This window comes from Drosophila navojoa, chromosome 2 (genome assembly GCF_054131105.1).
Source record: "Drosophila navojoa isolate 15081-1374.11 chromosome 2, UAZ_NAV_1.0, whole genome shotgun sequence".
Lineage (NCBI taxonomy): Eukaryota > Metazoa > Arthropoda > Insecta > Diptera > Drosophilidae > Drosophila > Drosophila navojoa.
The window spans coordinates 29,359,879-29,387,823 of record NC_142890.1 but is presented as its reverse complement, the minus strand read 5'-3'; the positions used below and the strand labels follow the sequence as shown (position 1 = coordinate 29,387,823).

General features: G+C 36.9%; 7 protein-coding genes and 1 non-coding gene across 13 annotated transcripts in view; 4 read left to right on the top strand and 4 right to left on the bottom strand.

Annotated features, from left to right (window-relative positions):
• ATPsynCF6 (ATP synthase, coupling factor 6) overlaps positions 1 to 27,945 on the bottom strand; it is a 118,192-nt gene that overhangs the window by 7,988 nt on the left and 82,259 nt on the right. The window lies entirely within an intron of this gene.
• On the top strand, positions 1,470 to 6,234 carry sosie (oogenesis-related protein sosie). The gene is made up of 4 exons (XM_030384991.2): positions 1,470 to 1,930; positions 3,156 to 3,302; positions 5,142 to 5,318; positions 5,392 to 6,234. Exons 1-4 carry the CDS (start codon positions 1,786 to 1,788, stop codon positions 5,487 to 5,489), a joined length of 567 nt encoding a protein of 188 aa, XP_030240851.1. The 5' UTR covers positions 1,470 to 1,785; the 3' UTR covers positions 5,490 to 6,234.
• On the bottom strand, positions 6,396 to 6,468 carry TRNAK-CUU (transfer RNA lysine (anticodon CUU)). Its single transcript has one exon. It is a non-coding gene; the product is annotated as a tRNA-Lys (tRNA).
• Esp (Epidermal stripes and patches) lies at positions 8,048 to 11,521 on the top strand. 2 transcript variants are annotated; one of them, XM_089263976.1, is made up of 5 exons: positions 8,048 to 8,188; positions 8,856 to 9,128; positions 9,183 to 9,954; positions 10,021 to 10,323; positions 10,992 to 11,521. In XM_089263976.1, the coding sequence occupies exons 1-5, from the start codon at positions 8,048 to 8,050 to the stop codon at positions 11,489 to 11,491; spliced, it is 1,989 nt and encodes a 662-aa protein (XP_089120102.1). In that variant the 3' UTR covers positions 11,492 to 11,521. The 2 variants fall into 2 exon arrangements, with proteins under 2 accessions (XP_089120102.1, XP_089120109.1); XM_089263983.1 differs by having other exon boundaries at positions 8,048 to 8,192; positions 8,875 to 9,128.
• Positions 13,137 to 14,034, top strand: LOC115562838 (60S ribosome subunit biogenesis protein NIP7 homolog). Its single transcript, XM_030384992.2, has 2 exons — positions 13,137 to 13,290; positions 13,345 to 14,034. Exons 1-2 carry the CDS (start codon positions 13,235 to 13,237, stop codon positions 13,829 to 13,831), a joined length of 543 nt encoding a protein of 180 aa, XP_030240852.1. The 5' UTR covers positions 13,137 to 13,234; the 3' UTR covers positions 13,832 to 14,034.
• On the top strand, positions 14,327 to 17,624 carry Nct (Nicastrin). 3 transcript variants are annotated; one of them, XR_016196147.1, is made up of 7 exons: positions 14,327 to 14,573; positions 14,671 to 14,766; positions 14,828 to 15,520; positions 15,579 to 16,392; positions 16,449 to 16,660; positions 16,721 to 17,045; positions 17,111 to 17,624. XR_016196147.1 is itself a non-coding variant. In XM_089256099.1 (7 exons), exons 1-7 carry the CDS (start codon positions 14,510 to 14,512, stop codon positions 17,275 to 17,277), a joined length of 2,115 nt encoding a protein of 704 aa, XP_089112225.1. In that variant the 5' UTR covers positions 14,327 to 14,509; the 3' UTR covers positions 17,278 to 17,624. The 3 variants fall into 3 exon arrangements, 2 of the variants coding, with proteins under 2 accessions (XP_089112225.1, XP_030240849.1); XM_089256099.1 differs by having other exon boundaries at positions 16,721 to 16,931; positions 17,253 to 17,624; XM_030384989.2 differs by having other exon boundaries at positions 14,328 to 14,573; positions 16,721 to 16,931.
• HDAC11 (Histone deacetylase 11) lies at positions 17,420 to 18,906 on the bottom strand. 2 transcript variants are annotated; one of them, XM_030384984.2, is made up of 2 exons: positions 18,716 to 18,906; positions 17,420 to 18,630 (listed from the first exon to the last, which is right to left on the bottom strand). In XM_030384984.2, exons 1-2 carry the CDS (start codon positions 18,842 to 18,844, stop codon positions 17,788 to 17,790), a joined length of 972 nt encoding a protein of 323 aa, XP_030240844.2. In that variant the 5' UTR covers positions 18,845 to 18,906; the 3' UTR covers positions 17,420 to 17,787. The 2 variants fall into 2 exon arrangements, with proteins under 2 accessions (XP_030240844.2, XP_089112229.1); XM_089256103.1 differs by having other exon boundaries at positions 17,420 to 18,646; positions 18,716 to 18,851.
• Positions 18,951 to 20,347, bottom strand: CAH4 (Carbonic anhydrase 4). 2 transcript variants are annotated; one of them, XM_030384987.2, is made up of 5 exons: positions 20,175 to 20,347; positions 19,768 to 20,121; positions 19,562 to 19,712; positions 19,430 to 19,509; positions 18,951 to 19,374 (listed from the first exon to the last, which is right to left on the bottom strand). In XM_030384987.2, the coding sequence occupies exons 1-5, from the start codon at positions 20,292 to 20,294 to the stop codon at positions 19,252 to 19,254; spliced, it is 828 nt and encodes a 275-aa protein (XP_030240847.1). In that variant the 5' UTR covers positions 20,295 to 20,347; the 3' UTR covers positions 18,951 to 19,251. The 2 variants fall into 2 exon arrangements, with proteins under 2 accessions (XP_030240847.1, XP_089112230.1); XM_089256104.1 differs by having other exon boundaries at positions 19,768 to 20,308.

Sequence of the window (27,945 nt, the reverse complement as noted above, 5' to 3'; positions counted from 1 at the left end):
TGCCGTTGTTTTAGCAAAACCAGCTTCGGCCGATGTTATTGTAGCAGTTGTTGTGCGTGCTAATGCCACCCTTTTGTGTTGTGTGTGACTTGGGCACGTATTAGACGTAGGCCCCAAAACTAGGCTATGCAATGGCTCTAATGACTTCGCCATTATAATAATACACACATAGAGTTGCGCCAGGACGACCGCGACCACGACCACTACGACCACGATGGCGATGAGGACGCGGACGAGGTCGAGACGAGGCCATCCCGACTTTAACGCAACAACAATCCAAATCGCACGAAGGTAACACTCAAAAAGCAACAACAACGGAATCCATCTTCGTTAACGCGGCTAACACGAAGTGCGTTTCAGCTTGGCTTATACCAACACAGCCGCACACACACATGCATATTCATAGCTACACACACACACGTGTACGATAACCCATCCGAATTCGAATTCAAATTCAAATTCAAATTTGTTAGCAAAGTTCAAAAGACGCCCAAGATTTTGCATCATTCCCTTGAAAACAATAAAATAAATGAATAACCTCCATTTCACGCGCCCAAGGCAAAACTCAAGGCTTTAAATTTAAATTAAATATAAATTTAAATTATTAATTGAAGCTGACTGAGCCAAAAGAAAACAAAAACAAAACTCGAGCAGAGGATTCACTTCTTTTACATTGATATAATGTTCAATTTAAAAGTTTGTTACACATATACATATATATAAAAGTTATTTAATGAAATTAAGTACTTCAAATAAAATAAATACATTTTAAAACTGAAAATTTCCTTTAGTTATATTTTAATTTTTATTATTAAAATATATATATTTTTCATGAAACACGAAATAAATTTGTTAGGTATATTCTTATTTATTTTTATTTTTCATATAACTTTTTATAAAAGTAAAACTTTTTAATAGGGCACATATATAAGAAATAAAATATTTAATATTTATGTTGATTAATCTTAACGAGTTTTGTATTTCTTTTTTAAGCAAATACTACTATATATACGCAATAATAAATTTATTTAAAATTTCTATACCAAAAATGAAAAATAAATATATATATATATATTTTTTTTTTTTAATTGATTTTCGTTCTTAAGAAATAATTATATTTTATCTAAAAAATGTTTTACTCTATAGATTCATCTCCGTTTTCTAAATAAATATTCAGTTATATAAACATATATGAATATTCAAACGAATATAGTAGAGGCACAAGCTCTATAATATTAAATATAAATATAATAGATCTACAAAGTTATATCGGCTTATACAAATATTTCTATGAATTCTTCAACAGGCTCTGTGAGAGTATGCAAGCTTCGCTCTCAGAGCCACCAAATTTCGGCGGTCCTGCCGGGAGGAGCGGACGGCTTGGGGGTAGGCCTGTGGACTGGCGTGAGCGAAAGGTAAGTAACAGTCGCGCCGTCGAGCCGTCGAGCCGTAGAAAACTTAAGCTACATGTACCCCAGGAAATTCATCACTTGAATTTGGAACGCGCAGGCGACTGGTTCGTTATTTCGTTGGCTCAGCCAAGCCAAATAATAAAGCCAAAAACTAAATAACACCAAAATATATTGAAGAGTTTGAAATACAGAACTGTGAGCACTTTAAACTGAACACTGAATATAATTTACAAAGTTTTGTGTGCGAAGAGACCAAAAACAATAAAAATAAATAAAATATATTATAGTGCGTGCGATCTAGCGCAATAAACACGCGTTAAGTTATAAATTTGCCTTTATTGTATTGTCGTCTCTTGGCTGAAAGCGCGCTAGGATGCAGCCCTTGAAGCGGTTCACTCAGTGCGGCAGCCTGACTATGCTCTTCGGAGTCTTCATCATACTCTTTGGCGTGAGCTCCACGGCTCTGACTACATTCGGCAAGACCAATAATCAACCACCACCCACGCAAGGCCCCATAAGTAAGTACTAAAAAGAATCGAAGGTGAGCCAAAAATTAAATTAAAGAAGTAGAGTGGGTTCCCTTTAAATTTATTTTATTTGTAATGCATATCATATATGTATGTATGTATTTCAAGTACTTCTTGAGGACATGACACCTATTAACTAACACTAACACTAACACTTAGCATTACTTATAATACTTATTGTATTATTATGGATCACTAAAATTGACCGAACAATCCCTTGGCTATATTACAAGAACATCATAATGTTATAATTTGCTTTATATGTTTATATAATTATATAATCAAGTGACTATACATTATAATTACAGTTTTGATTCTCAAGAAATTTCGACCTTATCCAAATAACTTTGTATTTATTGTGTTCACATAAGTCTTAATGAATCAGTCAAGTAGAATTTATAGATTTTTTTTTCTGTCGACATTTTTAAAGTTCTGCAATAATGCTTCAAATGTATTTAGGTTCGCTCCTCTGTGCTTAATTTTTATTTCATTTGTTGCTGAGAACCTTTTCTAAGGATCATATAATTTCAGTAGAATTTATATTTCTTGTAACAAGTCTAAGTGAAATATTTTTGAATGAGTAGGAAATAAGAAGTTTTTATTTTAATAACAAGCAATAAATACGAATGAAATACAGCATAAATGCTGAAACCATCCTGTGAATAGAGAATGCTGAAAAAGAAATATATTTCAATTGGCGACCATCACATAATCACTATAGAAATAACCACGATTGCTTTCGTTCATTTACGTATTCAGCGTTCTCCGACACAAAAATCAGATCTGATATCCAATCTCACTATTGACAATAGTATTAAATGGTAATCGTAGTTCCCTAATAAGCGTTACTCCGACTTCAAGTCCCCAATGACTCATGCTCCGTGTACGGCGGAAAATGGAGGCGGCTAATGACATGCCATGTGTCTGGCATGTCTCACAGCTCATAGCTAAGTACTATAACTAAACCATCGCTCAGCCAGCCTTAGGGCCAGCATAAATCAGAAATTGATCAAACAAGTCAGTCAAGTGCAATGACAACAGCGCTAATAGCAAAGCAAACCGCTCAAATTGTCATTGGAGCAGGAGGCATCGGGGCGGGGCAGAGACCAACAGCGACTACCGGGCGTATTTCGGCCAATTAGAATTAATAGTTAGAGTATTGGAATTAATCGTTGTATTAATTAATTTGCTGCTAATTTCCTCGTTTACTTTACAGTCAAGGGTCGCGAATGTAACACCAACGACGACTGCTCGACAACAGAACGAACCAGCTGCGTGAAGGATCCCAGCGACTTCAAGATGCGTTGCCTGTGCGGAGATGACACGCCGCCCTCGTCTGGAGTCTGCCAAGATGTGCTCAAAGGTAGGCTGCGGGGCGAGTGACTCAAAGGGGCGAACGGGGCAGCGGAGCGGCGGGCCGGCGTGTGAATAAGGGTGCCTCAAAACAGAATGCTCTAGCTAGAACGTACCTAATTGGGAGGTGTGCATATCACATTCATAATTTAAGGGGCCAGCTGCTTGGAAGCCATCCGCTTTGTTTGTCAGCGACTCAAGTGTCAAGCGGCTGTAAATGAGAATTAAACAAAGCACCATCATATATGTACTATGTACATCATTCTTGAAAACTAACACGAGGGGCCTGTTAACTTGCCACGATTTCATATTCCATTTCACAGATCTCTTACGGATGTGTTTTATACACTATCTGGGATTTTAAAAGGAGAGTGAGAACGACAGCGAGAAAGAAATGAGAGAGAGATAGAGAGAGACAGAGACTTAACCGGGAGTAAGATAGTTTAATAGAGAAATACATATAGAGAGACGAATCGAAAGAGATAGAGAGAGATTGATGGGTAGATATAAAAGATTAGAAAGGGAGACAAATAACTAAATAAGAAATTAACTTTACCAGATAAAAAACTTAAAAACTAGATATGTATAACATATAACATGAGTAGCTTTGTATAATACAGATATTTTATTAATGAATCGTAATAGTAGCAGTTGTAGCAGTTAGTAGTCGATATTGTTTAAGCTTTTCACGGAATAGTTGTATTTATATTCATATTTCGAGTACACAAAAATTGTTTCACATTCATATTCAATCAGGCGACCTAACTATAGACCCTAATGATAGATGAATTGTAGACAAGAATATGTTTATTGTTTTGCTATTGCCATTTGCCTGCTGCAGCCCTTGTAGCACTTCCTCTTGCGGCGTTGAATGCGACTCCAGAGACGCGCTTCTCTTTATGGTAGTGTAATGCCAAATTTATTTAAGAATGTCGTGACTTGTTACAGAACAGCCAAGGTATAAAATCGCTGCAGTGCCAATTTGTGACATGCACTGCTCAGAAAATACTCTGCATACATATTACATCTACATGTGTACATGTTTATAACCCGAAACAGGATATTTCAGGCTCGCCATGGCTGTTGCTAAATTATAGCATTCTCATACTGTTCGCATGCCTGCAAACATCAAATGTTCTCAAATGTTGACTAGAATCCTAGCTCAAAGTCGTTCTCGAATTGTCAAGTGCTAAATATCATTTATAAATATCGATTAGGTGACTTTGTAATATAGAATAAGAAGAAGACATATAAATATATATTTCTGTAAGAGCATAGGTATGAACATATTTCATTCATGAACATTGTTCGTTAGAATTATTTCGACCTAAGATCATCCAGTCTAAACAGCATTATTTGTATTATTATATACAAAATGTTTGGATAAAAAAGGAATATAAAAGAAAAACTCATAGCTTAGATTGAGAATAATACAATTATGATTACAATTACATTTGAAAAAAGATTCAACTAATTTTAAATATAATATGATGACGCACTTAATTTAATTCATTCGAATGAAAATATCTTAAAATTAAGTTTTATAATGTTTTGTATTTAGTCTCAAATGAAGTCTAGATTAATATCGTAATGGCCGGTTTAATACGTACTGCAGTAATTTATAAAATTATATGGATTGCTTTTAAAACTAGGATTTCTTTTTCTTTTAGCGACTTGTTTGTACTTGCAATTTATTCTATAAGACTATATTTATAAATAACTAGAGGTTAGAGCTCAATCCCAGCGACAAACAGAATCTAAAATCTTAATATTAGGATTTTTTAAGTTCCTGTCTATAACCAGGTAAAATAATTTATGGCAATTACTAAGTTGATTTGTGGATTTGCAGGTCTGCGACATCGATGCCACAGCAATCATGAGTGTGAGGATGGCATGGTTTGTCAATTCGAGAACACTAATCGCACCATTGGGGTATCCAAGTTCATGTCGAGTAAAACCAAGCTGTGTCTCTGCGACAACGACAACGGCTACGTGGAGGACATTTTGCACGACATTTGCAGTGGAGGTGAGATCAACTGATAATGGTTTTTAAACGATCAAGTTGATATATTTTACGATTTTTCGAATTCCCATTTTAGCAAACCAACAATATGCTGTAAGCCTTTTGATATCGATCTGCACTCTGCTGGCGCCTTTTCTCTTCTCCGCTCACATGAGCATGAGGAAGCATTTCTAGAAGGCTCCTCAGACCGCAAGGCAAAGGAAATCCGAACCCAGTGCAATATTTACGTTAATATCCATCAAATGTGCCTCAATGAATCAAAAACCATAGTTTGAAAATGATCTCTCTAAACTGCAGCAATCTACTCAATTGGCTAGAAAAATAGATGTTCTCCACAGTATGGCCTTCATTAGCCGAATGTCGTTATATTATATAAGTTTCATAAGTACCACCGTCAATTTTATTCGCTTCTCACACAAGTCGCGTTATACATATTAATATAAATATATACGTATTTATAAATTAAATTATATATTATTATCTAAAAGTGGTTTTTATAGAATCCATAATCGAACACTAGTCTGTACTTGATATATCAATTAACAAACGTTGCCTAAAATGCAATTTAATTCAATTTAATATGTAGCAAGCATTAGCACATGTCTATGAAATAATAACATATATGCATACATAAATTCAATTCAATTCAATTCAAACATTCTTTAATTCTGGCTAAAACATCTCACAATTTACTATACAAACAATCCCGATGTGAACAGCGTATTAATGTATGCACATGGAAAAGTTTTAATATGTAGCTCACACCTGAAACCAAAATGATTTCCAATCTCGACTTTTTGCTTTAATTATGAAATAGTTGCATTCAACAGAATTTTGTACGTTACAGTTAAGAACCTTACCCATTGAAAACGTTTTTTCCGTAGCAGTAAAATTTTATTAAATAAAAGTTTTAAAAATATTCATAGCGTTTCATTAATTCATTTAAAAATCTATATTATTTGCAGCGCCAAAATAATCATAAGCAAGTTCGGTATTATTTGTATTGTAGCTGTTTTTTGTTTATAAAAGTATATTTTAAAAAATAATCAATTTCTAAAAAACAAGTAAAAATTTTATTTTCGCCCAACGTGGGGCTCGAACCCACGACCCTGAGATTAAGAGTCTCATGCTCTACCGACTGAGCTAGCCGGGCAGTTGAAGCTGATGCGTCAAAAGTTCTTGAACAACTGGTTCATTTAGGTCGTTTAAGCCAATTTACAAGATAATAAATAATGCATATTTATAAACGAAATGAATTTGTACTTTCAGGCAAGCATATTTATAATATTTGCTTAGTCACAATGTCAACAACATTCGCTTTCGCGCGCTCTCATCTTCTAAGCTTTCGAGTGCGAGAGAAAAAGCATACGCACTTCCAATTCCGCAAATGAGTATAGTACGACTTTATGTTCAATGGCATTTCCCCAAACCCAAAAGCTCTCAGTTGGCATTGTTGGCATACAATAAAAGCTCCGAAGCTTTATTGGTTGCAAGCAAACAATTGCCAACGCTGGCCCAGTCTTATATTTAACGCTTAAATTCGTGGTCCTAGGGTGCTCGAATAATGTGATGTCTGTTAAAAACTAAGTTTTATTTTTGTTTTAATATATATATTTGATATATTTGAAATGATGTGAATCCCAAAGTGTATGTGATGCAAATGGCATTACAAAACTTGTGGATCGGTAAAAGTTTTGGCCACTAAATCTGACTTGCATGCAAATGAAGCGATCTCCAAAGCCAAATATACGCAATTATGTGCAATTAAATTGACAATAAACCTTTTTCAAATACGGTTTTTTTCCTTTCAACAAACGAGTATAAAAAAAAAAAAATGTTATAAGTCAAGTTGCCGGTGCGAGCGATACAAAGCATTTGTTTTCAATAGAGGCCTAATTATTTTGAACTCAACTAAAATCTGGGTAAGTTGGCGAAACAATTGACGTCTATGCACAAAGCAAACAAAAGGGCTTCGCATTTTTCGGTCGTGAGATCATATGTAAGATGGAAAATCACAGTAAAACAAAAATAATAAGTTAAGTATATTAAGTGCATATTTTATAGCGTGCCATTTGAGTAAAGTACCCTAAATATTAAAAAAGCAAAACCAAAAATATTTATTTGTTCATATATATTGTATATACATATGTACATATGTAATTGTTTTTACTTTTTGTGTTAAGCAAAATAAAGAAGAAGATTAACATTAAATACGAGTTCTTGTTGTATCTCGTTTCATGCTTAGGTACACTCACTCCAACCTACTTTATTACCCGTAAATATTAAGGGCCACTTCCTTAAACCCATAATTGACAATGTAGCTCATATCGATTCATATTCTGATTGAGTCGATATAGCCACGTCTATGGGTCTATACCGAACCGGACGCGGAAACTATAAAAGCGAATATATAGATGACAAGCTTGAAGTGTGCTCAGACTCGCTTGCTTGAAGCAATTTCAAAATGTTAGACAATAGCATAAGCAGGCATAGGCCCAGTTAACTTTCATAAGTATGGTAACTTGAAGAAACCATATTAAATGTTTGTTAATATACACACACAATGCAGAATTTGTACACAGATTACATTTAGTTATCAGTCCACAGTAAATGTGCCAAATATAATCAAATAATTAATGTATCAAAATCATCACTGTGATTAAAATGAGACTATTTAAATATTTAACTATTGCCAGACAAATATTTGTAGATTCCTATTGATTGATTTTAAAATGAAGTTTAACCCAGCTATGAATCACGTATACCTAAATGATGCCTTCAAGTCCTCCACCATATCCATCAACTTAAACCTTCCAGAGCAAAGTACCAGTGACTGCAGTTTGGGAGGAGCATTTCAGGAGTCCAAGGAGCTTGTACGTAAGTTCATTTTAATACAATAAATACTGAGAATAGAAAATGTAAAATATATATAAATATTATTAAGGAAAGAGATATGTACTAATAATACGTGGTTCTAATATGAGCTTTAAGACTGCTTGACGAGTAACAAGAGGTTTAGTACGGAAGGGTGTGTAAGGAGGGTCCATATTCATATCTGTGATTCGTTCACTCTTAATTGACGTTTGTTTAATTAACGTTTTGCAATTAACTAAACCCTTATGTAAACAGAGTATTTTTTACAATCTATTAATGAGTTGATTTTATTGGAAAACTTTAGCATTGCGACCTAATATCTCTCATTCCCTTTAAAAATTGATATTTTTGCACAGCTGTGCAACTAAGATAGGCTTCCGCCATAGAGTCAAAATAATTATTGATGTTCTCATAAGATACACCCAATTTACCCTTGACAATGAAACGTGTGCATGTTGAAAAAAATACTATGAACAAAAAAACAATAGTAATTGCCGTACAATAATAACAGAACGTAAACCAACTCACTAAAATAGCGAATGCTTAGTACGTGCCATTATGAATTATAGTGAACGTCACATTACGGTTTATTATTGTGGAATATACATATATGTATATCTAGATAGGTAGGTAGGTACTGCTTACCTTATTAGCTTTCACTCCAAGGTTGCATTCTTTGCTTCAGTGACAGAAGATGGCCGAAAGGTGCCTCCAGCTGGGAGCCGAAGTATTCTGGATAGGTCGAGAGGCTGTTTCGAGAATTGCAAGAGACGCCTATTCAATAAGAGGACGCTGCACAAGCGTCTGCCCATTCTGCGCTGGCTTCCGGCGTACAGAAGCGAGGATGCTATTTGTGATCTGGTGGCCGGCATAAGCGTCGGACTCACAGTCATTCCGCAGGCGCTAGCCTATGCGGGAATCGCAGGTCTTCCTGTGGCGGTAAGTCCCCAGTCTAACTTTTTGTTTGCAATTTTCACATTCTGATTCTTTTAGTATGGACTGTACTCTAGTTTCGCTGGATGCTTCGTGTATATATTCCTGGGCAGTTGTAAGGACGTGCCGCTGGGTCCTTCAGCTATTGTTGCGCTGCTGACGTATCAGGTGGCGCAGGGCTCCTGGCAGAAGTCGGTGTTACTTTGCCTTATGTGCGGAGTTGTTGAGCTGCTAATGGGCCTGTTTGGGTTGGGTTTTCTCATAGACTTTGTTTCTGGGCCGGTGGCCTCAGGCTTCACCTCAGCCGTCTCGCTGATTATTCTATCCTCACAAATTCAGAATGTGCTAGGCATTAAGGCCAATGGCAATACCTTTGTGGAGGTCTGGAGGCAGGTGTTTATCAACATACAAGACTCCAGACCCACGGATACCATTCTGGGAATCACGTGCATAGTGGTTCTCCTGATGCTGCGCATGCTCTCCTCATACCGCATCGGACCTGCGCCGGAAGAGCAGCACTCGCGCTGTCAACGATTTGCCAACAAGCTCTTCTGGATTGTGGGCACGGCGCGCAACGCGATCCTGGTCGTAGTCTGCTGCATCATGGGCTATCTGCTGCACAGCGACCAGCATGGCGCGCCTTTTCGCATCGTAGGCGAGATACCCCCGGGCCTGCCCAGTGTGCAGTGGCCACCCACGTCTCTAAGCGCCAACGAGACCGCAGACGGCAATCCGCAGGGCTTCGTCGACATGGTGCACAGCATTGGCTCCGGGCTAATAGTGATTCCCCTGATCTCCCTCATGGAGAGTATTGCAATTGCAAAGGCTTTCGGTGAGTCCGTCGACGAAAGCCTAAGCCAAATGATTCGCTAGCTGACCTTTTTTCAATTATATTTAGCTTTTGGCCAGCCCATCGACGCCTCCCAGGAACTCATTGCTATCGGCACAGCCAATATACTGAACTCCTTTATGCAAGGCTTCCCGGGCACCGGCGCACTTAGTCGTGGAGCTGTCAACAATGCCAGCGGGGTCCGCACTCCACTGAGCAATGTTTATTCCGGAACCTTAGTCATTATAGCACTCCTGTTTCTTACGCCCTACTTCTACTTCATTCCTAAAGCCACGCTGGCTGCAATTATAATTGCCGCCGTCGTCTTCATGATCGAAATCAAAGTATTAAAGCCCATCTGGCGTTCCAAAAGTAAGTAAACTAACTATTCGAGTTTATATTGTAAGCCCTCTAGTGAAATGCTATTGCAACAGATTCAAAGCTTTAATGTCCAGCTGAATTTCAAGAAGAAGAAAGCTAAGTGCAACCTGATGCTAAATTTGAAGTTCAGGCCAGAAAGGTTATTAACTTCCCGCCGAGAGCTACCTGATTTTAGGGTGCTTTAACTTTAAAGCTCTTAATCAATGATTGCTGATGAAGATAATTTCAAGTGTTTTCAGATTGGCATGCGTTAACTCAACAGCTTTTTTGCTGTTGTGCAGTAAAATTTGCCATTAATCTTTGTGAAAACTTGTCATAAAAGGCAAGCCCAAGCCTCGCTTAAAATGTGTAATTCTGGCGAATCGAGTGGTTCGTTAATAAATAATTAACTAGGCAGTACCTAAAGTTCATTGCTATATTTTGCAAGTGCTGTGATAGATTTAAATGTGCTGTAAAATATTTATGTTATATCTTAATGAAATTTATTTTATTATTTTCACACCAGTTTTTAGAAATAGTAGTTCTGATTTTCAATAATTTATTTCAATGGCCAAATCGAACACAAAAGGCCAAAAGGCCAGGACTAGAGCTTTCTTACTTGTTTTTTTTTTTTTTTTTAATTTAACATGTATTTTTATTACTATATTTTTCTCTTACAGAGAGTGATCTGGTGCCGGGCATTGGAACCTTCGTAGCTTGCCTGGTGCTACCTTTGGAGTGTGGAATTCTCATCGGAATTGGAATCAATGTTATTTTTATATTGTACAATGTGGCTCGTCCGAAGTTAAGCTTCGAGCTTTTGTTAACCCAATCAGGCATCGAATATCTGATGATTACACCAGATCGTTGCCTAATCTTTCCTTCAGTGGAATATGTCAGAAACTGGGTTAATAAACACTCCATACGCCAGAATGTGCCCGTCGTTGTCGATGCGTCGCATGTCTACAGCGCTGACTTTACCACGGCTACCGTTGTAGGTTCCCTAATCAGCGATTTCCAGCAGCGACAACAGTTACTATTCTTCTACAATCTGAAGCCAACTATCTATGAGCTGTTCAAGCAAGTATCGGCAGCTCAGCTTGTGGTCTACTATCAGGAGCATCAGCTTGAAAATTTACTAAAGGAACGAAACTATTCACAAAAATCTGAAGTTGCATAATATTAGAGCTAAATTGTTAGCTCATATGCTAATTTATAATAATAGTAAAAATTCAATTAATTATATACAATTATTTATTCTTGTTATTTAAAAAAAAAAAAAAACAAGTAAGAACGTTGCAGTCGGGCGCTACCGACTGCGGAATACTCATTCACATCCCGCGGAAAACTCTTTTTTGTAAATTGCAAATTTTGTTATTTAAGCTTATTTTATATTTTTTTAATATTTAAATTTTATTTTTATATTTTATAAAAATCTTTCCTTCCGTGTTATCAATGCCTATTAAGCCTATTTGTATATACATATAAATACATACATATGTATGTATGTAGGTAGCTCAAGCATATAAATGTCGCAATTTGATACTACAAATGCCGATTGCCACGCCCCTAGTGGCCGTAGACACCTCATTTTTGGCCAGTTCTTAGAAAGAGCTAACGGTAACGTAAATGCGAAATTTGAATGCTAACGCTCAAAAAATGTGAAAATTACAGGGTATTTTTCGATATGCCACGCCCCCAAAGAGGCGTGACAATTATTTTTGGGGCATCGATAGAGGACGTTACCAGTAACTCAACTATCTTAATTTGAAGCTTCTAGCTCTTAAACTGTCGGAGATATAAAGTTTTGCGGTTTGCCACGCCCCCTTTGGGCGGGCATATATCCACTATAGCTTGTTGGACTTGGGAGGTCAACTCGCGTATATATACCAAATTTCAAGTCTGTAGCATCAATAGTGCCTTGAATATAGCCAAATTTGAAAAATCACTATATCTTCACGTCCGATTTGCCACGCCCCTATTAGGCGTAGACATAACATTTTTTATCAGTCATTATAGAATTATAGCTTTAGCTCACGTGCGAAATTTCAACGTTCTAGCTTTAGAACTTTAGGAGATACCGTTTTATCTGATTTGCCACGCCCCCAATAGGCGTAGATATATCCACCATAGCTTTTTGGACTTGGGGGGTCAACGCGGACCTACATACCAAATTTCAACTTTCTAGCTCTTCAACTAACATGATTTCTGGTATATCGGAAAATGCATTTTCCGATTTGCCACGCCCCTAGTGGGCGGATCGGGAAAATTTTAACACTTTATAAATCGGAGTTATACACGAGTATGTGTTCCAAATTTCAAGCCTCTAGCTTCAATAGCGGCGAAATGAACTGCGTTCATACGGACAGACGGACAGACGGACAGACGGACGGACGGACGGACGGACAGACGGACGGACAGCAAGACGGACATTGCACAAAACCAATATACTAATTCACTTCGTGAATGAGTATAAAAAAAAATTCTAAAATTCTGCTTTGTAATAAATATATATGTACATATGTATGTATGTGTTTCATTATTGTAATTTTATTGACATACAATTTGAGTTTCCTACGAAAAACAATATATAAGACCTAAAATTAAATTCCATTTAAATGTAATAAAAAAAAAAAAAAAAACATGTGTATAATTTAATAAAGATTTTTATTCTCCTGTTCATACATACATATGTACATATCGGGGCATATAGATTTGGTTTTTTTCCATAAGTTAAAATATATGCCGATAGTCGATATATACATATATAACTATATACAGATACCAGTGCTCTAAGCGTAAAATTTCGGCTTTACACAGCACTAAACTATAAAACGTGCTTAGGTATTTTTTAGCACATTTTCGTCAAAACACATTTCTTCTATTGTGCCGCGTTATTTGCTTTTGCCCATAATAAAACGGAATGAAGCGATTATCAGACGAACGTACAAAGATTCTCTTTGAGAAGCTTGCCAAATAGTAAGAAAATTATATGCAAGTCAATAGTTGGTTATAAGTTTCCATTCGTTTCAGCATCGGAACAAACGTGCAACAACTCATTGATAGGCCGGATGGAACTTATTGCTTCCGTGAGCACAAAGATCGTGTTTATTATGTCTCTGAACGCATATTAAAGCTAAGTGAGTGCTTCGGCTACAAGCAACTTGTATGCGTAGGCACCTGCTTTGGAAAGTTTTCGAAGACGAATAAACTAAAGTTCCATATTACGGCGCTTTATTATCTGGCCCCCTATGCACAGTACAAGGTTTGGGTCAAACCTTCCTTTGAGCAACAGTTCCTTTATGGCAATCATATACCAAAATCTGGCTTGGGCAGAATAACTGAAAACGCTGGACAGTATCAGGGTGTGGTTGTGTTTTCTATGAATGACTTGGCTCTAGGATTTGGTGTTCTTGCCCGATCCACTACTGAATGTAAAACTGCTGATCCGTTGACGACTGTTTGCTTTCATCAGTCTGATATTGGCGAATATATACGAGCTGAGGATACACTCTTCTAATTTTAATGGTAATATGATGTAAGATAGTAAACTTTTACATATTGTATAGTTAAGCGAAAAGTCCACTAAGAAATCCTTATATATGTTTCCTGTGTAATTAAAAAAAAAAAATTACAAGCTAAAATTCTTTAGCTCGCAAATATAAAATTATAAGCAGAAATGACGACTGTCAATATAAAGTAATAAAAGTTATAAATTTATAATTACACAGTATTTTTAAAAACAACAGATGAAAAAGTATTTTGTAAATTAATTTACCTGGGATTGGGCTTATGTATAATCGTAGAAACAGTCCATAATTTGATGATAGAACATGAATGTCAATTTTTACTATATTCAGAATTTTTGATTCGATTTTTCAAAATACTAGTTATCGATAGCTTCCATCTCGATGAGCGCAAGTTAACAAATTAGATTAAAAATCGATTGAAACTTGGTTATGTTTTTCGAGTTGCAGTGTATCGATATTTACATGTCATATATAAATAAATTTAGTCAAGGAATGTCATTTATTTTGCTGTGCAACTCTGATTTTAGGAAGCCAACAGTTGGGATAAGTAACGCGTTTCAGCTCAGACATTGTACATATGTATGTACATATGTTAGCTTTCTTGTTGTCATTTGTGTATCACCAATAACCGCCGGGTAATTGGCTCATAAGCTGCAAAGGTCCCATTAATGGCACAGCAGAAGAAAGCAGCTGCGATATGGCTGCTATTATGGCTTCAAAGTACTGCCGGTGGTAAGAAATCTGCAATTAAGACACCCCCATGCTCAAACAAAGTCTGGGTGCTGACTCACCTAAGCCGCTGTCTAATTTTTTCTTTTATTATTCACAGTTCTTGGCGAGCGAACGCGTGAGAAAATGTATGAACCGATTCTGGGTGCCAGTTGTTTCCGACGCTTGAACGGCACCCATCAGACAGGATGCTCATGTAAGCACTGTGTCGGGGACGGTTGGTGAAAGAAAAATCTCTCATGTCTTTGCCATTGCAGCGACATTTTCAGGATCCGTAGGCGTACTGCACCTGATAAACACTGATGCAGATTTGGAATTTTTGCTCAACAGTCCGCCTTCTCCGCCGTATGCTCCAATGATACCACCACATTTGTTTACTAGGATAAACCTTTTACGCCTCAAAGATGCCGGCCCTAAGACAATATCTGTTGTGCTGTTAATCAATAGATCAAAAAGAATGACGCAGTTTTCGCACGAACTCAACTGTCCCAATCAGTACAGTGGTCTCAAATTACACAACAGCACAGAGACAGTCACCTGTGATGCAAGCAATGTGGCCAATACCTGGAATCGCTGGGGCACTGGTCTACTGCACGAGGACTTTCCATTTCCCATTTACTATATAGCTGATCCTGAGGAAATCGACAAGTTGGAGGAGTGCTTTAACAAATTCAACAACTTTGATTACGAGTCGCATTCATTACGCAGCTTATGCGCTGTGGAAATCAAGTCCTTTATGTCTGCAGCTGTTAACTCTGAAGTGTGCATGCGGCGGACGAATTTCATAAACAACCTTGGCGGTAGTAAATATTGCGATCCCTTGGAGGGCCGGAATGTGTACGCAACATTGTACCCACGCACTCCAACTGAAAGTTTCGATGTTGATGCAACCGAAAAGTTTATTGTAGTATCGTGCCGCCTGGACACTACAAGCATGTTCGATGGACTGGGTAAAGGCTGCAAGCGTCTCTTATTCTCTGTTCTTGTTACTAACAGTCCCACTTGCAGGGTTGGGGGCCATGGATTCGCTGCAGAGTCTAGCTGTTCTTACCCAGGTGGCGCATATGCTCCACAAACTATTGCCTTCGGCGAACTCGCAGCCTGATCCAAAACGTAATGTGCTGTTTCTGGCATTCAATGGCGAGTCCTATGACTACATTGGTTCGCAGCGATTCGTTTACGATATGGAAAACTTGGCCTTTCCTACCCGCTCCACACGCACGACGCCCATTTCGTTTGACAACATCGAGTTTATGCTAGACATTGGAACACTCGACGATATAGGCAACATTAAGCTGCATACACTTAATTCGACACCTGTCGCTAAGCAACTGCTGCAACTGCTTAACCAGTATGCTAAATCAACCCGATACGGTTTTAATGTGAACATCGAATCAAACGTGGGCCTTAACATACCACCCACATCAGCGCAATCGTTTTTGCGGCGCGACCAAAATTTCCCGGCTTTGATTTTAAACGCTGCGCCCAACAATAGATACTATCACTCCATATATGATGATATTGATAATGTCGATTATGTCTATGCCAACACCAGCCAAGATTACACAAAGCTGGCTGATGTGAACGATGCCAAAAACATCAGCTGGAGTTCTTTGCAAATGAAGGTGCGCAACGTCTCCTCCATAGTGGCAATGGCGCTCTACGAGACTCTAACGGATAAACAGTACCAAGGAAATCAAGTGGCCAATCCACTGTTGGCGGATGAATTCTTCTACTGCTTTCTGCTGTCCTCAGACTGTCCACTTTTCAAAGCCTCCTCATACCCAAACAGTCCAGCAGGTGTGCCGTTGCCGCCAATGCGGTGAGTATACATGCCCACACTTCACAATGCTTAACACTAAACACAAACTTATCCAGATACATAAGTGTGCTGGGTGGCTCACAAGAATCATCAGGTTGGACGTACCGCCTCTTCGGCTATCTGCTGTCGCGCCAAGAGCCGAGTGTGCCAAAGGAGAATTGCACTCAACTGCCACTGTTCTATTTTGCTGGTCTGAATGGCACTGGGGAGTGTCGTCGTACAACGCAGAACTATACACATGCATTAAGTCCTGCGTTTCTCATTGACGGTAAGTGGTGAACTTTTTTAGGCACTGCCAGTCCCTAACACGGTTGCTTTTCCAATGCAGACTACGATTGGCGATCAGGTCAATATTCAACGTGGACTGAGTCAACTTGGTCGCAATTCAGCGCCCGAATCTTCCTGCGTCCGTCCCATGTGCACGAAGTCACAATTTTAAGCATTGGCATTGTGGTGTTTATAATTTCGTTCTGTTTGATATACATTATCAGTTCGCGGTGGGAAGTGCTCTTTGAGGATTTGCCTGCTAGCAATGCGGCGTAAGTTTATCAGCATAGTATTCTCGTTGCGCCTCTCATTACACATCTGACACATCTCAGTAGCCTTCGGGGCGAAGTGGATTGGCTCATATCTCACTTAGCAAACTCTGTTTTGTATGTTGTTTATCAATTCAATTAATTTGGTTTTTATTTTGTCACCGTTCTTATGTTACTTTTAGATTATTTAATTGATGATTGTGTTTGAAGTTGGCCCTGCAGCAAAAGCAACATGAGCGCCATCACAACTGAACATTCATCTGTGCATGCAATTTTCAATTCAAAATAACAAGTTTATTACCCTTATTTGAATTGCAATTCTAGACCGCCAATGCCAACGGCTTGTTAGGAGCAGGATATTCGGAAAGCTCCACTTGTTAACTTATAAAAGACAAATCTAAAAAAACACCAACTACTTCATAATAATAAACTATAACGATGAAGTAATACCCAAGACAAAACCTCTTACTAATAGACTATTTATATTCTAATTGTTTACTTTAAGTATTCGAAAAACATATTTATTTATATACATTTTTGTACTTCAAAACACGTAATAAGCTACAATTGTGTATTTATAGCATAAGCAATTAAAAGTGTCGTCGTTTGCTTTATATAAGAATAAATAGCAATAAACAACTATATTGAGTTAACTGGTCCGACCACTATAGTAGTCAGCACCTAATTCAAATAGAATACTTGAGTTTTTATCATACAAGTATATCAAATTTGAAGCCTATGAATATAATAGACATTTTAGTAAAAGTATCTTATCTCTCACAGCTCATTGTTTATCCCCAGTGGGTGATCGTTCTAACAGTGTCCAACATTTGTATAAATTTTCATAAAATAGGGTAGATTATTTTAGCCATCCCTGCCTCTTCAAATTGACTATCGAATCTGCTATAACATTCTTGGATGATTTCATGTACCCGCCGCTAAGCAACATAACAATGGGTATATTCAGTGCTCGAAATGTGCTAAAGACCAAGCGATCGCGCTCTATAATCCCGTCTGGAGTAATCGCCAAATTGCCCAGCGGATCGCCTTTGAGAATATCGGTGCCGGCATTATAAACAACAATATCTGGCTTAAATTCAGAGAGTGCTCGCATCAGACACCGGTTCAGTTGCTTTAAGTAGTAGGCATCTTCGGTGAGATGCTTTAATTCAACAGCGCAACGAATGCTCAGCTTCGCCTCGTTATCCTTTGGATAGATATAGGCATTGTACATATCAAGTATGTATACAGTCTCAGTGTCCTTAAAGTCCCGCTCATGGCCATTGCCCTGGTGCGCATCCAAGTCAATAATCATTGCGTTTTGTACTCTCGAAGGTTCCAAATCAAACAAGCGCACAAGTAACAGAGTGATGTCTGCATAGGGGCAAAAGCCACCGCCCTTGGACGAGCAGCAATGGTGGAAGCCCCCGCCTAAGTTGATCGCCCAACCATATTCCAAGGCCAGTTTGCCAGCCAGAATGGAGCCAGCTGTTTGGTAGCGCATTGGTCGCAGATATCCACTTTGCACTGCTACGTTAGGCACAAATATCAGAACCGGAACCTCCGCAATGGTAGCCACCTTAGCGCTCCATTTAAGGGACCTCAAATACCTAGGAGTGTGGACTCGCAGTAATTCCTCCTTGGTAATCTCAAGGGGATTATAGAAGTCGCCGCATTCCAACGACAGTTCAGCACAGAGCAGCTGAAAATAAAATTTACTTAAGAGCTTTTTAAATTATCTACACTTACATATACATACATACATATGTACATAAATATAAGCGTACCTGTTGTATGTGCTTTCCCTTAGCTGCATCAAAAGGATGTAACTTTTCAAGACCACCAAAACGCACAGCATATTTTTTGGAGTATACTATAGGCAACTTATCACGTGCCTCCGGAGCCTCCCGTTTCATTTTTGTTTGTAATTTTCTTTAGTTTCTTATTTAATGATTTCCGTACTAAATTTTAATTTTTTCTGTCATTTGCATGTTTGCAATTTCATGGTTGAGTGACACGACATTATTACGCAAAATACCTGGACATTTTATTTGAAGCTAGATTATAAACATTTATGCTAGAGAGTTACATAAATTTATAATCTTATATTTGCTAATAGTATAAAACATATATATTTATATGCTTTGACTTACATCTGTGCCGCTATTATTGTTTTGTAATTTGACTATCGATAGCTCACCAGTTTGTCACAAAAGCTTGATTGTCATCCCAGCTCAATGCACTTCCGATACATTGTTTAATCGATATTTGTCTGCGCAATCAACGATTTGAATGTAACGAATCATTAGGGTGCTCCAATGTGTTAAGTTTTTGGCCACATTTGGTTTCTATAATATACGTTACGCTCGTGTAGGTCCTGTAATTCTCGAAAATTATTGAGCAGAGGCCTGCCGCGATCATCTGACAGGTTCCACAGGTGTTTCAGCTGTAAGATGGTAACTAAATACTGATGATATATTTAAAAATATATTTTCGCTTACATATCGTTTTGAAATTTCTATAGGTTTGGGGAAGACAAACCAATTGACAACTTCAGAGCATGGTGGTGTGGTAAGCGAGCCTATAGGAAAACACAATAAATGCATACTTTTCGGCATTGAAAGCATACAGACCTTGGTATGTAAAAAACTCTTGCCTTTCTATACCAGCTAAAATATCCCTTAATGAAAACTCTCCTTTAAAGGTTGAGGACATATCATATTTTTTAACTTGACTTGCCTCCATGCAGACTTTATTCAAAGCTTTAGGATTAATTACGGGTTCCTATAAAAAAAGGAACAAAAAAATACATAAATAATAAATATGAGGTATTACTTACAGCCGCTATCTTCAACATGAGTCCCAATACTACATAGCCATCAGGAGCACAAATGGCTTCCTGTTTAGTTCCATACGCACAATTTTGATGAACAATATGCACCTCAGCATCGTAGCGAGAAAACTCAATTTCATGTTCCGATCCTTCGCTATGTGGCGAGCCCCAATGGAAGTGTAACTGCACAGCTTTATATATACTCTCCAGCATGCATCCGCACAGAGCTGGTTGACTACCATCGGCTCCGGGCGGTATCGCCATAGTTATAGTATGCCCATTATTAGTGAGCTTCAAGGGGCTGCCAAATGTCTTGTCATAGTTGACAAAGGTTAATCTTGGGGCACTGGATCTAACAGCCTAATAAATACGTGTGCATTTACTAAGTTATCACAAAAAGTTGATCAATTTACTTTTTCTTTTGCCAATGAAATGGGCGACTGTTGTTTGCCGGCCTCCACTTTCCAGTCTTTTCCATTTTTATCATAGTTGAAATGGCTTAGTTTTGCATAGTTTCTTAATACATAATTCATTTGAAAATCTAAAAATGGTTATAAATTTTGAAAAAAAAATATATATAAACTGTGAAACTTCAATTTTGACATGAATTATATCTTGATTACATTTAGAATGGGAAACATAATGGTTTCTTATGTATATATGTATGTATCAGGCAGAACAGACACCATAATGTATATCTTGTATATATAGTCATGCTCTTCAGTCTGTCCTGATTTTTGAACGCTTCGATTTTAGAGGTTATATAAGTAGATCCGTCTATAGTGGGAGTTATGCTATCAGCATCACTCTCGAATCAGCCAGCTGAATCCACACCATTCGCATTATTTCCAATAACTGCAAATCAATTAACCATGTCATAAAAATTGCAGATACTTATCGCAACCCACTTAACTCAAACAGCGGATCCAATATTTTAAACACAAATTATTGTCGCCATGAATTGTATAAGCGATGCCTTAGAATTAAATAAGAGAACTCAAAGAGAATATCCAATATTGAAAAATAAAGAGTACAGCCGTACCTGAAATGAAGGGAGATCGTACCGCACGGCACGGAGCGCCAGAACAGGTACTCAGGGTTGTACACCACATCCACGGTACCTTCGAATAGGAGATGTACTGCTCCGTATGAACGCCATTTTGGAACTCTGGAATTTTACAGCTAGAACGCTGATACTTGATAGGTCTTGCCGATGATATAGACTGTCCCTTAGCCACTTGAAAGCCTCTGTTAGTGATGTATGATGACAACAGTCGAGACTGCTCGACTACGAGATCCCCTGAACCTTTCGAGCAACTGATATTTCAATAATAATTCGCACATACACACACACGCACACACACACGCATACAAACATATTATTACATTACATATTTGGAAACTCTAGCTTTAAAGATATGGGAGATATCATTTTATATCTGATTTTCGATAAGGTTTTTATCGATACCAAAATATCGGAATGAGTTATCGTCTTTTAATGATAAACTCGATATGCGCCTTTTTACGGACATTTAAAAAAAAATGAAGTCTCTAGTTCTTATATTTTCTGAAATCGACGCGTTCAAACATACGGACAGACCGACGGACGGACGGACAGACAGACAGACGGACAGGGCTAAATCGACTCAGCTCGTCGCCCTGATCAAGAATATATATACTTTGTGGGGTCTGCGATGATTCCTTCTGCTTTTATAGCAAGCAAGACTTCGGCTAAGGTTTTTATATCGAAGTTTAGCTTCGCAATCTCTTTTAAAATAAATGTGCCGATAGAACATTTTAAAACTTTATGTGATCCAAACTTCTGGCTCATGTGGTAGGTCATGAATTTAGACCTAAAAATCGTAATAGATCTACTCCTACTGCTGTAAATCTACCTTCGGTGCAATCGTCATCTAACACTGTACCAAAAAACTAAATTCTTTCCTATCTTCTTCTCAGCTGTCTCTGCTTTATCAAAATGTACGCGGCTTGAATTCTAAACTTAATAGTTTATTCTTACACAGTTTTAGTGTACAATATGATATTATTGCATTTACTGAAACGTGGCTAAGTAATAATATTCATAATAGTGAAATACTTTCAAATAATTTAAATATTTTTAGACTTGATCGTTCAATGCGCAGAGGGGGTGGAGTGCTAATTGCGGTTAAATCCAGTATCCTCTCTGATGTGTTTACCTTTTCGTCCTTTCATGATGCGGAGATTTTAGGGGTTAAATTAACTCTCCCATCGCGCTCACTGTTTATCACATGTTCTTATATCCCTCCCTCTTCTGATTTACAAGTTTATGCTCATCACATTAATTGTATTAAAGAGGTTTATGAGCAAGTGAATGATACAGACTTGCTTCTTGTGTTGGGGGATTTTAACATTCCCAACACTTCTTGGTTAGCAACTTGTAATACAAATTACTTAATTCCGACAATTGATCACTATCTTTTTGATGAACTGTTTAACCTGTCTCTGTTTCAGATTAACTCTATTTCTAATCACCTAAATCGCACACTTGATTTGGTGTTTACTAATCACGATTCGCTCTTAAATGTCGTGAGAACGACTCCATTCTGTATACCTGAGGATATACATCACCCCACTTTAGAAGTATTATTAGCTGTCGATAATCATCCCAATTATACTCCTTTGCCTTCTTATCCATGTCGTTGTTACCGTAAATGCGATTTTGTTTTGCTTAATGAATTAATTAATTCAACAGACTGGTCTACTTTATATGAGTCGAATGATATTAATTTGGCAGCATCGTTTTTTTACTCTACCTTATACTCTATTCTGGATGTTTGTGTCCCTCTCTGCCGTATTTCGCCAGTTTCAAATAAGCCACCTTGGTTTACCAAGACTCTTTTGAACTTGAGAAACATTAAAACTAAATGTTTTAAAAATTATAAAAAGTCTGGTTCAAGTGTTGATTGGTCCAAATATTCCATTGCCAAGTCAAACTTCAATCTTTTAAATGCTAGCTGTTATGAGAATTATCTTATACGTTGCAAACGTCAGTTTGCTCGTGATCCCAAGCAATTTTATTCATTTGTAAATTTGAAGCGTAAATCTTCTGGTTTGCCGTCCTCATTTGTCCTTGGTGGTGAAAAAACTTGCAATGACCAGGATTCCTCTGATCTATTTGCTGATTTTTTTCAATCAACTTATTCTTCTGCTAATCTCTACAACAACTTATATCCATATCCTCTTTCTGAATATGGGTCTATAAATATTCCCAAAGTTACTGCAGCCTCTCTGGCTGCGGCCATTAGGACGTTGAAATCATCTTTCTCTCCCGGTGCCGATAATATTCCTAGTTGTGTGATTAAAGAGTGCAGTGTTTCTCTTCAGTCACAATTACTAAAATTGTTTAACTTGTCCTTGGATACTGCTGTGTTCCCTTCAATATGGAAAGAATCTTTCATTATTCCCTTATACAAAAAAGGTGGAAGATCTGATATTTCCAACTATAGAGGCATTGCGAAATTATCTGTCATTCCGAAGTTATTTGAGAAAATTATAACATCGGCCTTGCAGCATTTTTGCAAATCGATTATTCAACCATCTCAACATGGTTTTGTTCAAAATCGATCAACGTCCACTAATTTACTTGAATTCACTTCGCTTGTCAATGATGGTTTTTCTAAAAAAATGCAAGCGGATGTTATTTATACTGACTTCAGTAAAGCATTTGACTCAGTACATCATCACATACTACTTCTTAAGCTTGAACGCTTAGGATTTTCGCCTAGACTTGTATCTTGGATTCCATCCTATTTAATTGGTAGAACCCAAAGAGTCCTGCTCAGAACAGCTATGTCTAAAGTTATCTTTGTTTCGTCTGGTGTACCTCAGGGTAGCCATTTGGGTCCATTACTCTTTTCCCTTTTTATAAATGACCTTCCTAGTTGTATCTCGTATTCTACTATATTTATGTATGCTGACGATGTAAAACTTTGCCTTCCATACTCCAGTGCAACTAGACATCATCACCTTCAAGATGACCTAAATGCATTTCAACTTTGGTGTGTGGCAAACCAGCTTGACTTAAATTGCTCAAAGTGTATGACAATGACCTTCAGTCGTACCCTTCCTCTAATTGTTGATTATAAAATTAGCAATATTTCCTTACGACGCATCCACACAATCAAAGATCTTGGTGTTTCTTTCGATTGTAAACTAAATTTTAATCTTCATATTTCTACCATTATTAATGAAGCCAAAAGTGTGCTTAGCTTTATTAAACGTTGGTCCAAGGAATTTAAAGATCCTTTTATCACCAAGCGCTTATTTACGTCGCTTGTGCGTCCCATCTTAAAGTATTGCTCTGTTGTTTGGTCTCCGCAGCATAAACTGCATCAGGATCGCATTGAATCGGTCCAAAAACAGTTTCTTCTCTTTGCCTTAAGGGATCTTCGATGGGACAGTAATTTACGATTACCGTCTTATCATAGTAGGCTCCAGCTTATTGATCTTCCATCGCTAACCAATCGCAGAACAATCTTAGGAATTGTTTTTCTGCATAAATTGATTAGTGGTGATATTGATTTGTCCTCTTTGTTGGGTCGTCTAAACTTTTCGGTTCCGTCCCGAACAACTAGACACTATCGTCCGCTTCATTTACCGGTGTGCATTAGGGATTATTCTTTGCACAGTGCGTTTCATGTTCTTAGTGTTAATTTTAATAAATATTATCACGTTTTTTCCTTAGAGCTCTCTCTTCCTAAATTAAAAAGTTTGCTATTAGCTCATCTTAGGGAAATCACTCACAATGCCCAGGCATAAGCATTGGTATACATTTTCGTTGTCAATGTTGTGTAATGATTTCTCAATTCTATCCTACATTCTATTCTGTGCTTTTCCTTTACTCTTTTCTTTTTACTATTTCTTATCTATTTATTTATTTTTTTATTATTAACTTTTCTTGCAATTTCTTTTAAAACCTTACTTTTTCTTTTTCTGTACTAATTCTTATTTATCACATTTTTTTCTTTCTTTTTTTTTTTTTTTAATATATTTGTTTTTATTTTTTATTTTTAAGAAATATTTATTATTTTACATTTAATATTTTTTTCTAAGTTTTCCTACTAACACTTCTTTTTATAGCATCATTAGTTTCACTGACCATATTCGGCTGTGAGACGTGGGCATAGCTGGCCGGACTTGCAAATAAAATACCCCCATCGGGTCGGTGTTACTATTGATATTATATCCTGTACTTTGTTTAGGCTTTTTCTTTTTAAATTTAATTTGACTCTCGTTTTTGTCAATAGCTTTAAGAAATAAATAAATAAATACTTTTTCACAAAAACATTATACCCTGATTTCCCATTTTCAATATAAAAGGGAATACAAACTGGACTGGATGCTGAGATCCTCCAGCAAGCTGTCACTAAGCAGTAAATTAAAAATTGATAATGACATTGTCGTGCCAACACTTATACATGCCCACTCTTACTATCCCCATTTGGGGTACTGCAGCCACGACTCGCATGAAAAAGTGCAACAAAGATACGCGGACAGGCTTTTGGCGCACCCAAATCGACTGGCTACTGACTTGACACACAAGAACAATTGGCGAAGGCTTCAAAGGCAATTTTTGAATATTATTCAAGTAAACGAAACAATTAACCACCATCATAATAAATAAGTGAATAGTACAACTAAACGAATGTGCGTAAAATGAAAACGTAAAAACGAAACAGTATTCAGTGAATAATTTTTAAATTTATCTGCACTGATACTATATATGAATCCAATAGCTTGCAATAAAGTTGCATAATAATGAATTCATCTCTCCTCGATTTTAGTATTTTCGGAGTTCGAAGCTGCATTTCCGAGCAATATTTTCGTCGTTGGACGATCCCCTGCTTCCATCTCTGGATTTGTTCACAATTAATCCCATCTTATCAGAATCAATCAGAATTCTTCATTTCTGCACCTCTTATTTGCCATTTTGACCTCTAACTTATATGAGTGTAGTGGATATATGAGTGTACTGGAGACAAGCCAAACTCGTAAAAAAGTTATTAGTTTGATCAAAACAATTTTTTTTAAATGAACTTATTTGTTGATATAGTGTTTAGCCTATTAATTCATAGCAAATACCTTCAACTTTCACAATAGTATTTTAAATAAATAAATGTGCCCTACACAAACAAATGTTTGACCACTTTAAAATTCGCTTTGGTGTGACAAAGAAAAAAAAAAAACAAGTAAGAAGACTCTAGTCGAGACTGCTCGACTAGGAGATACCCTGAACCCTCCAAGCTGATATTCTTATCATTCTGCACTTCTTTTATGCACGCACACATACATACACATGCATCCACCCTCACGCGCCCGCGCTCTGCTAACTGCGCAGTAAGCAGCGACTGCGCTTGGGCTGCGCTGCAGTGTGGGCAGTAGTATGAGAATTTATTTGATGAATAACTTTTTTTGTAGACATGCAATCTTAATGAAATTTTCAGAGCGTAATCATATGGTCAAAATGTGTGTACATTCTAAAGCACAAGTCTCTAGTACTTGAAATACGTTTTTTGCAAATTGGGGGCGAAGGGGGCGTGGTATCCGAAATCTGTTGATTACAAAATGTTTGTATTCATCATATATATATATACACAGTAAATCTGAAGTCTCTATGTCTAATAGTATTCCAATGAGGCTCAAAAAACAAAATGAATTTTTCGATTATTCTCGATAAAAAAGTTATCGGATGAGTTATCGAAAAAATAAAGCAAACTCGTACTGCGTATGGTATACAGGAGTATGCACAAAAAATTTCAGCTCTCTAGCTCTTATATCTTCTGAGATCTCGGCGTTCATACGGACAGACGGACGGACGGACGGACGGACGGACGGACGGACGGACGGACAGACGGACAGGGCTATATCGACTCAGCTCATCGTGCTGATCAAGAATATATATACTTTGTGGGGTCTGCGATGATTCCTTCTGCCTGTTACATACTTTTACACAAAACCATTATACCCTGATTTCCCATTTTCAATGGGTTCAGGGTATAAAAAAACGAGCTCGTGTGCAAGCTTTTATGCTACTTTTACAATTAGCGTTAGATTTCCGATGAAAATATAGTATTTTACGAAAAATATTTTTAATCCCACAGAACTATCAAATCAAACTTACAAAAACATTATTAATTTTGATCATTTAACAACAACAAAATTTGAGAACTTTAAAGAAATCACAGAATTGAAATATGAAAAAATTAATATATATCATTATGTTAATATTTTTCATCATTGTGTATGTTCTGTGATATTAATTTAAAAAGAATACATCACTTTCTACAGTACAATAACAACAATCGTCACATTAGGTTTGAAGTTTAATGTAGAAAATCCATTGATCATAAGAATCAGAAAATCCAAGACCAGAAGTGGCATAAGAATTGCGGATACCTATTGTAATTACTTATCTGAAAGAGCATATCTAATATTGTAAACATAATTAAGTGTCAATAAAAATGATATAACAGATCCCATAGAATGAAATAAGAGAATTCAAAGAGAGTATCAAATGTTGTAATTGTCGCTAAGAATGATAAAAAAGATTTCCTAATATTGAATAAGAGATCAGTTGTATTTTATATCCCAAAAGAGCATGTATACATAATTCACGAAATAATTATAAATTACCTACTACATTTCCAAAGCTAAAGTTGCCATTTATTATAAGCTTGTCTTTTGTTATTATTATTATTATTTTTTTATATTTTGCAAAATGCGTATTTAAGAAACTAAATACTTCTTATACATGCGCTATAGTGTCAACAATAAAAGCTGCAATAAAATAAATAAATAAAATAAAATAATAGAGAAAAAAAAATACTTCTTTTTTGGCAAATACACACAGAAGAAATTTACCGTTTGTATGTTGTAAATTGGCTGGTCTCAGTCAGTGTTGGCAGATTTTGCGACATAAAAATAGCAAAATGGCTTCTAAAAAATAGCTGAAAATAGCTTAAAATTTTGAAAATAGCTCACAAAATAGATCTCTCTTTATGCATTTTAATGTCATGTAATTTGGCAAAAACATTGCATTTGCCGTATATGCAATATGCCCACGTGTTATCCAACTCGTCCTTTCGAATCAAATCTTTAAAATCTGTGATTTTTGTCCGCGAATCATGAAATCTTTTTTATAGT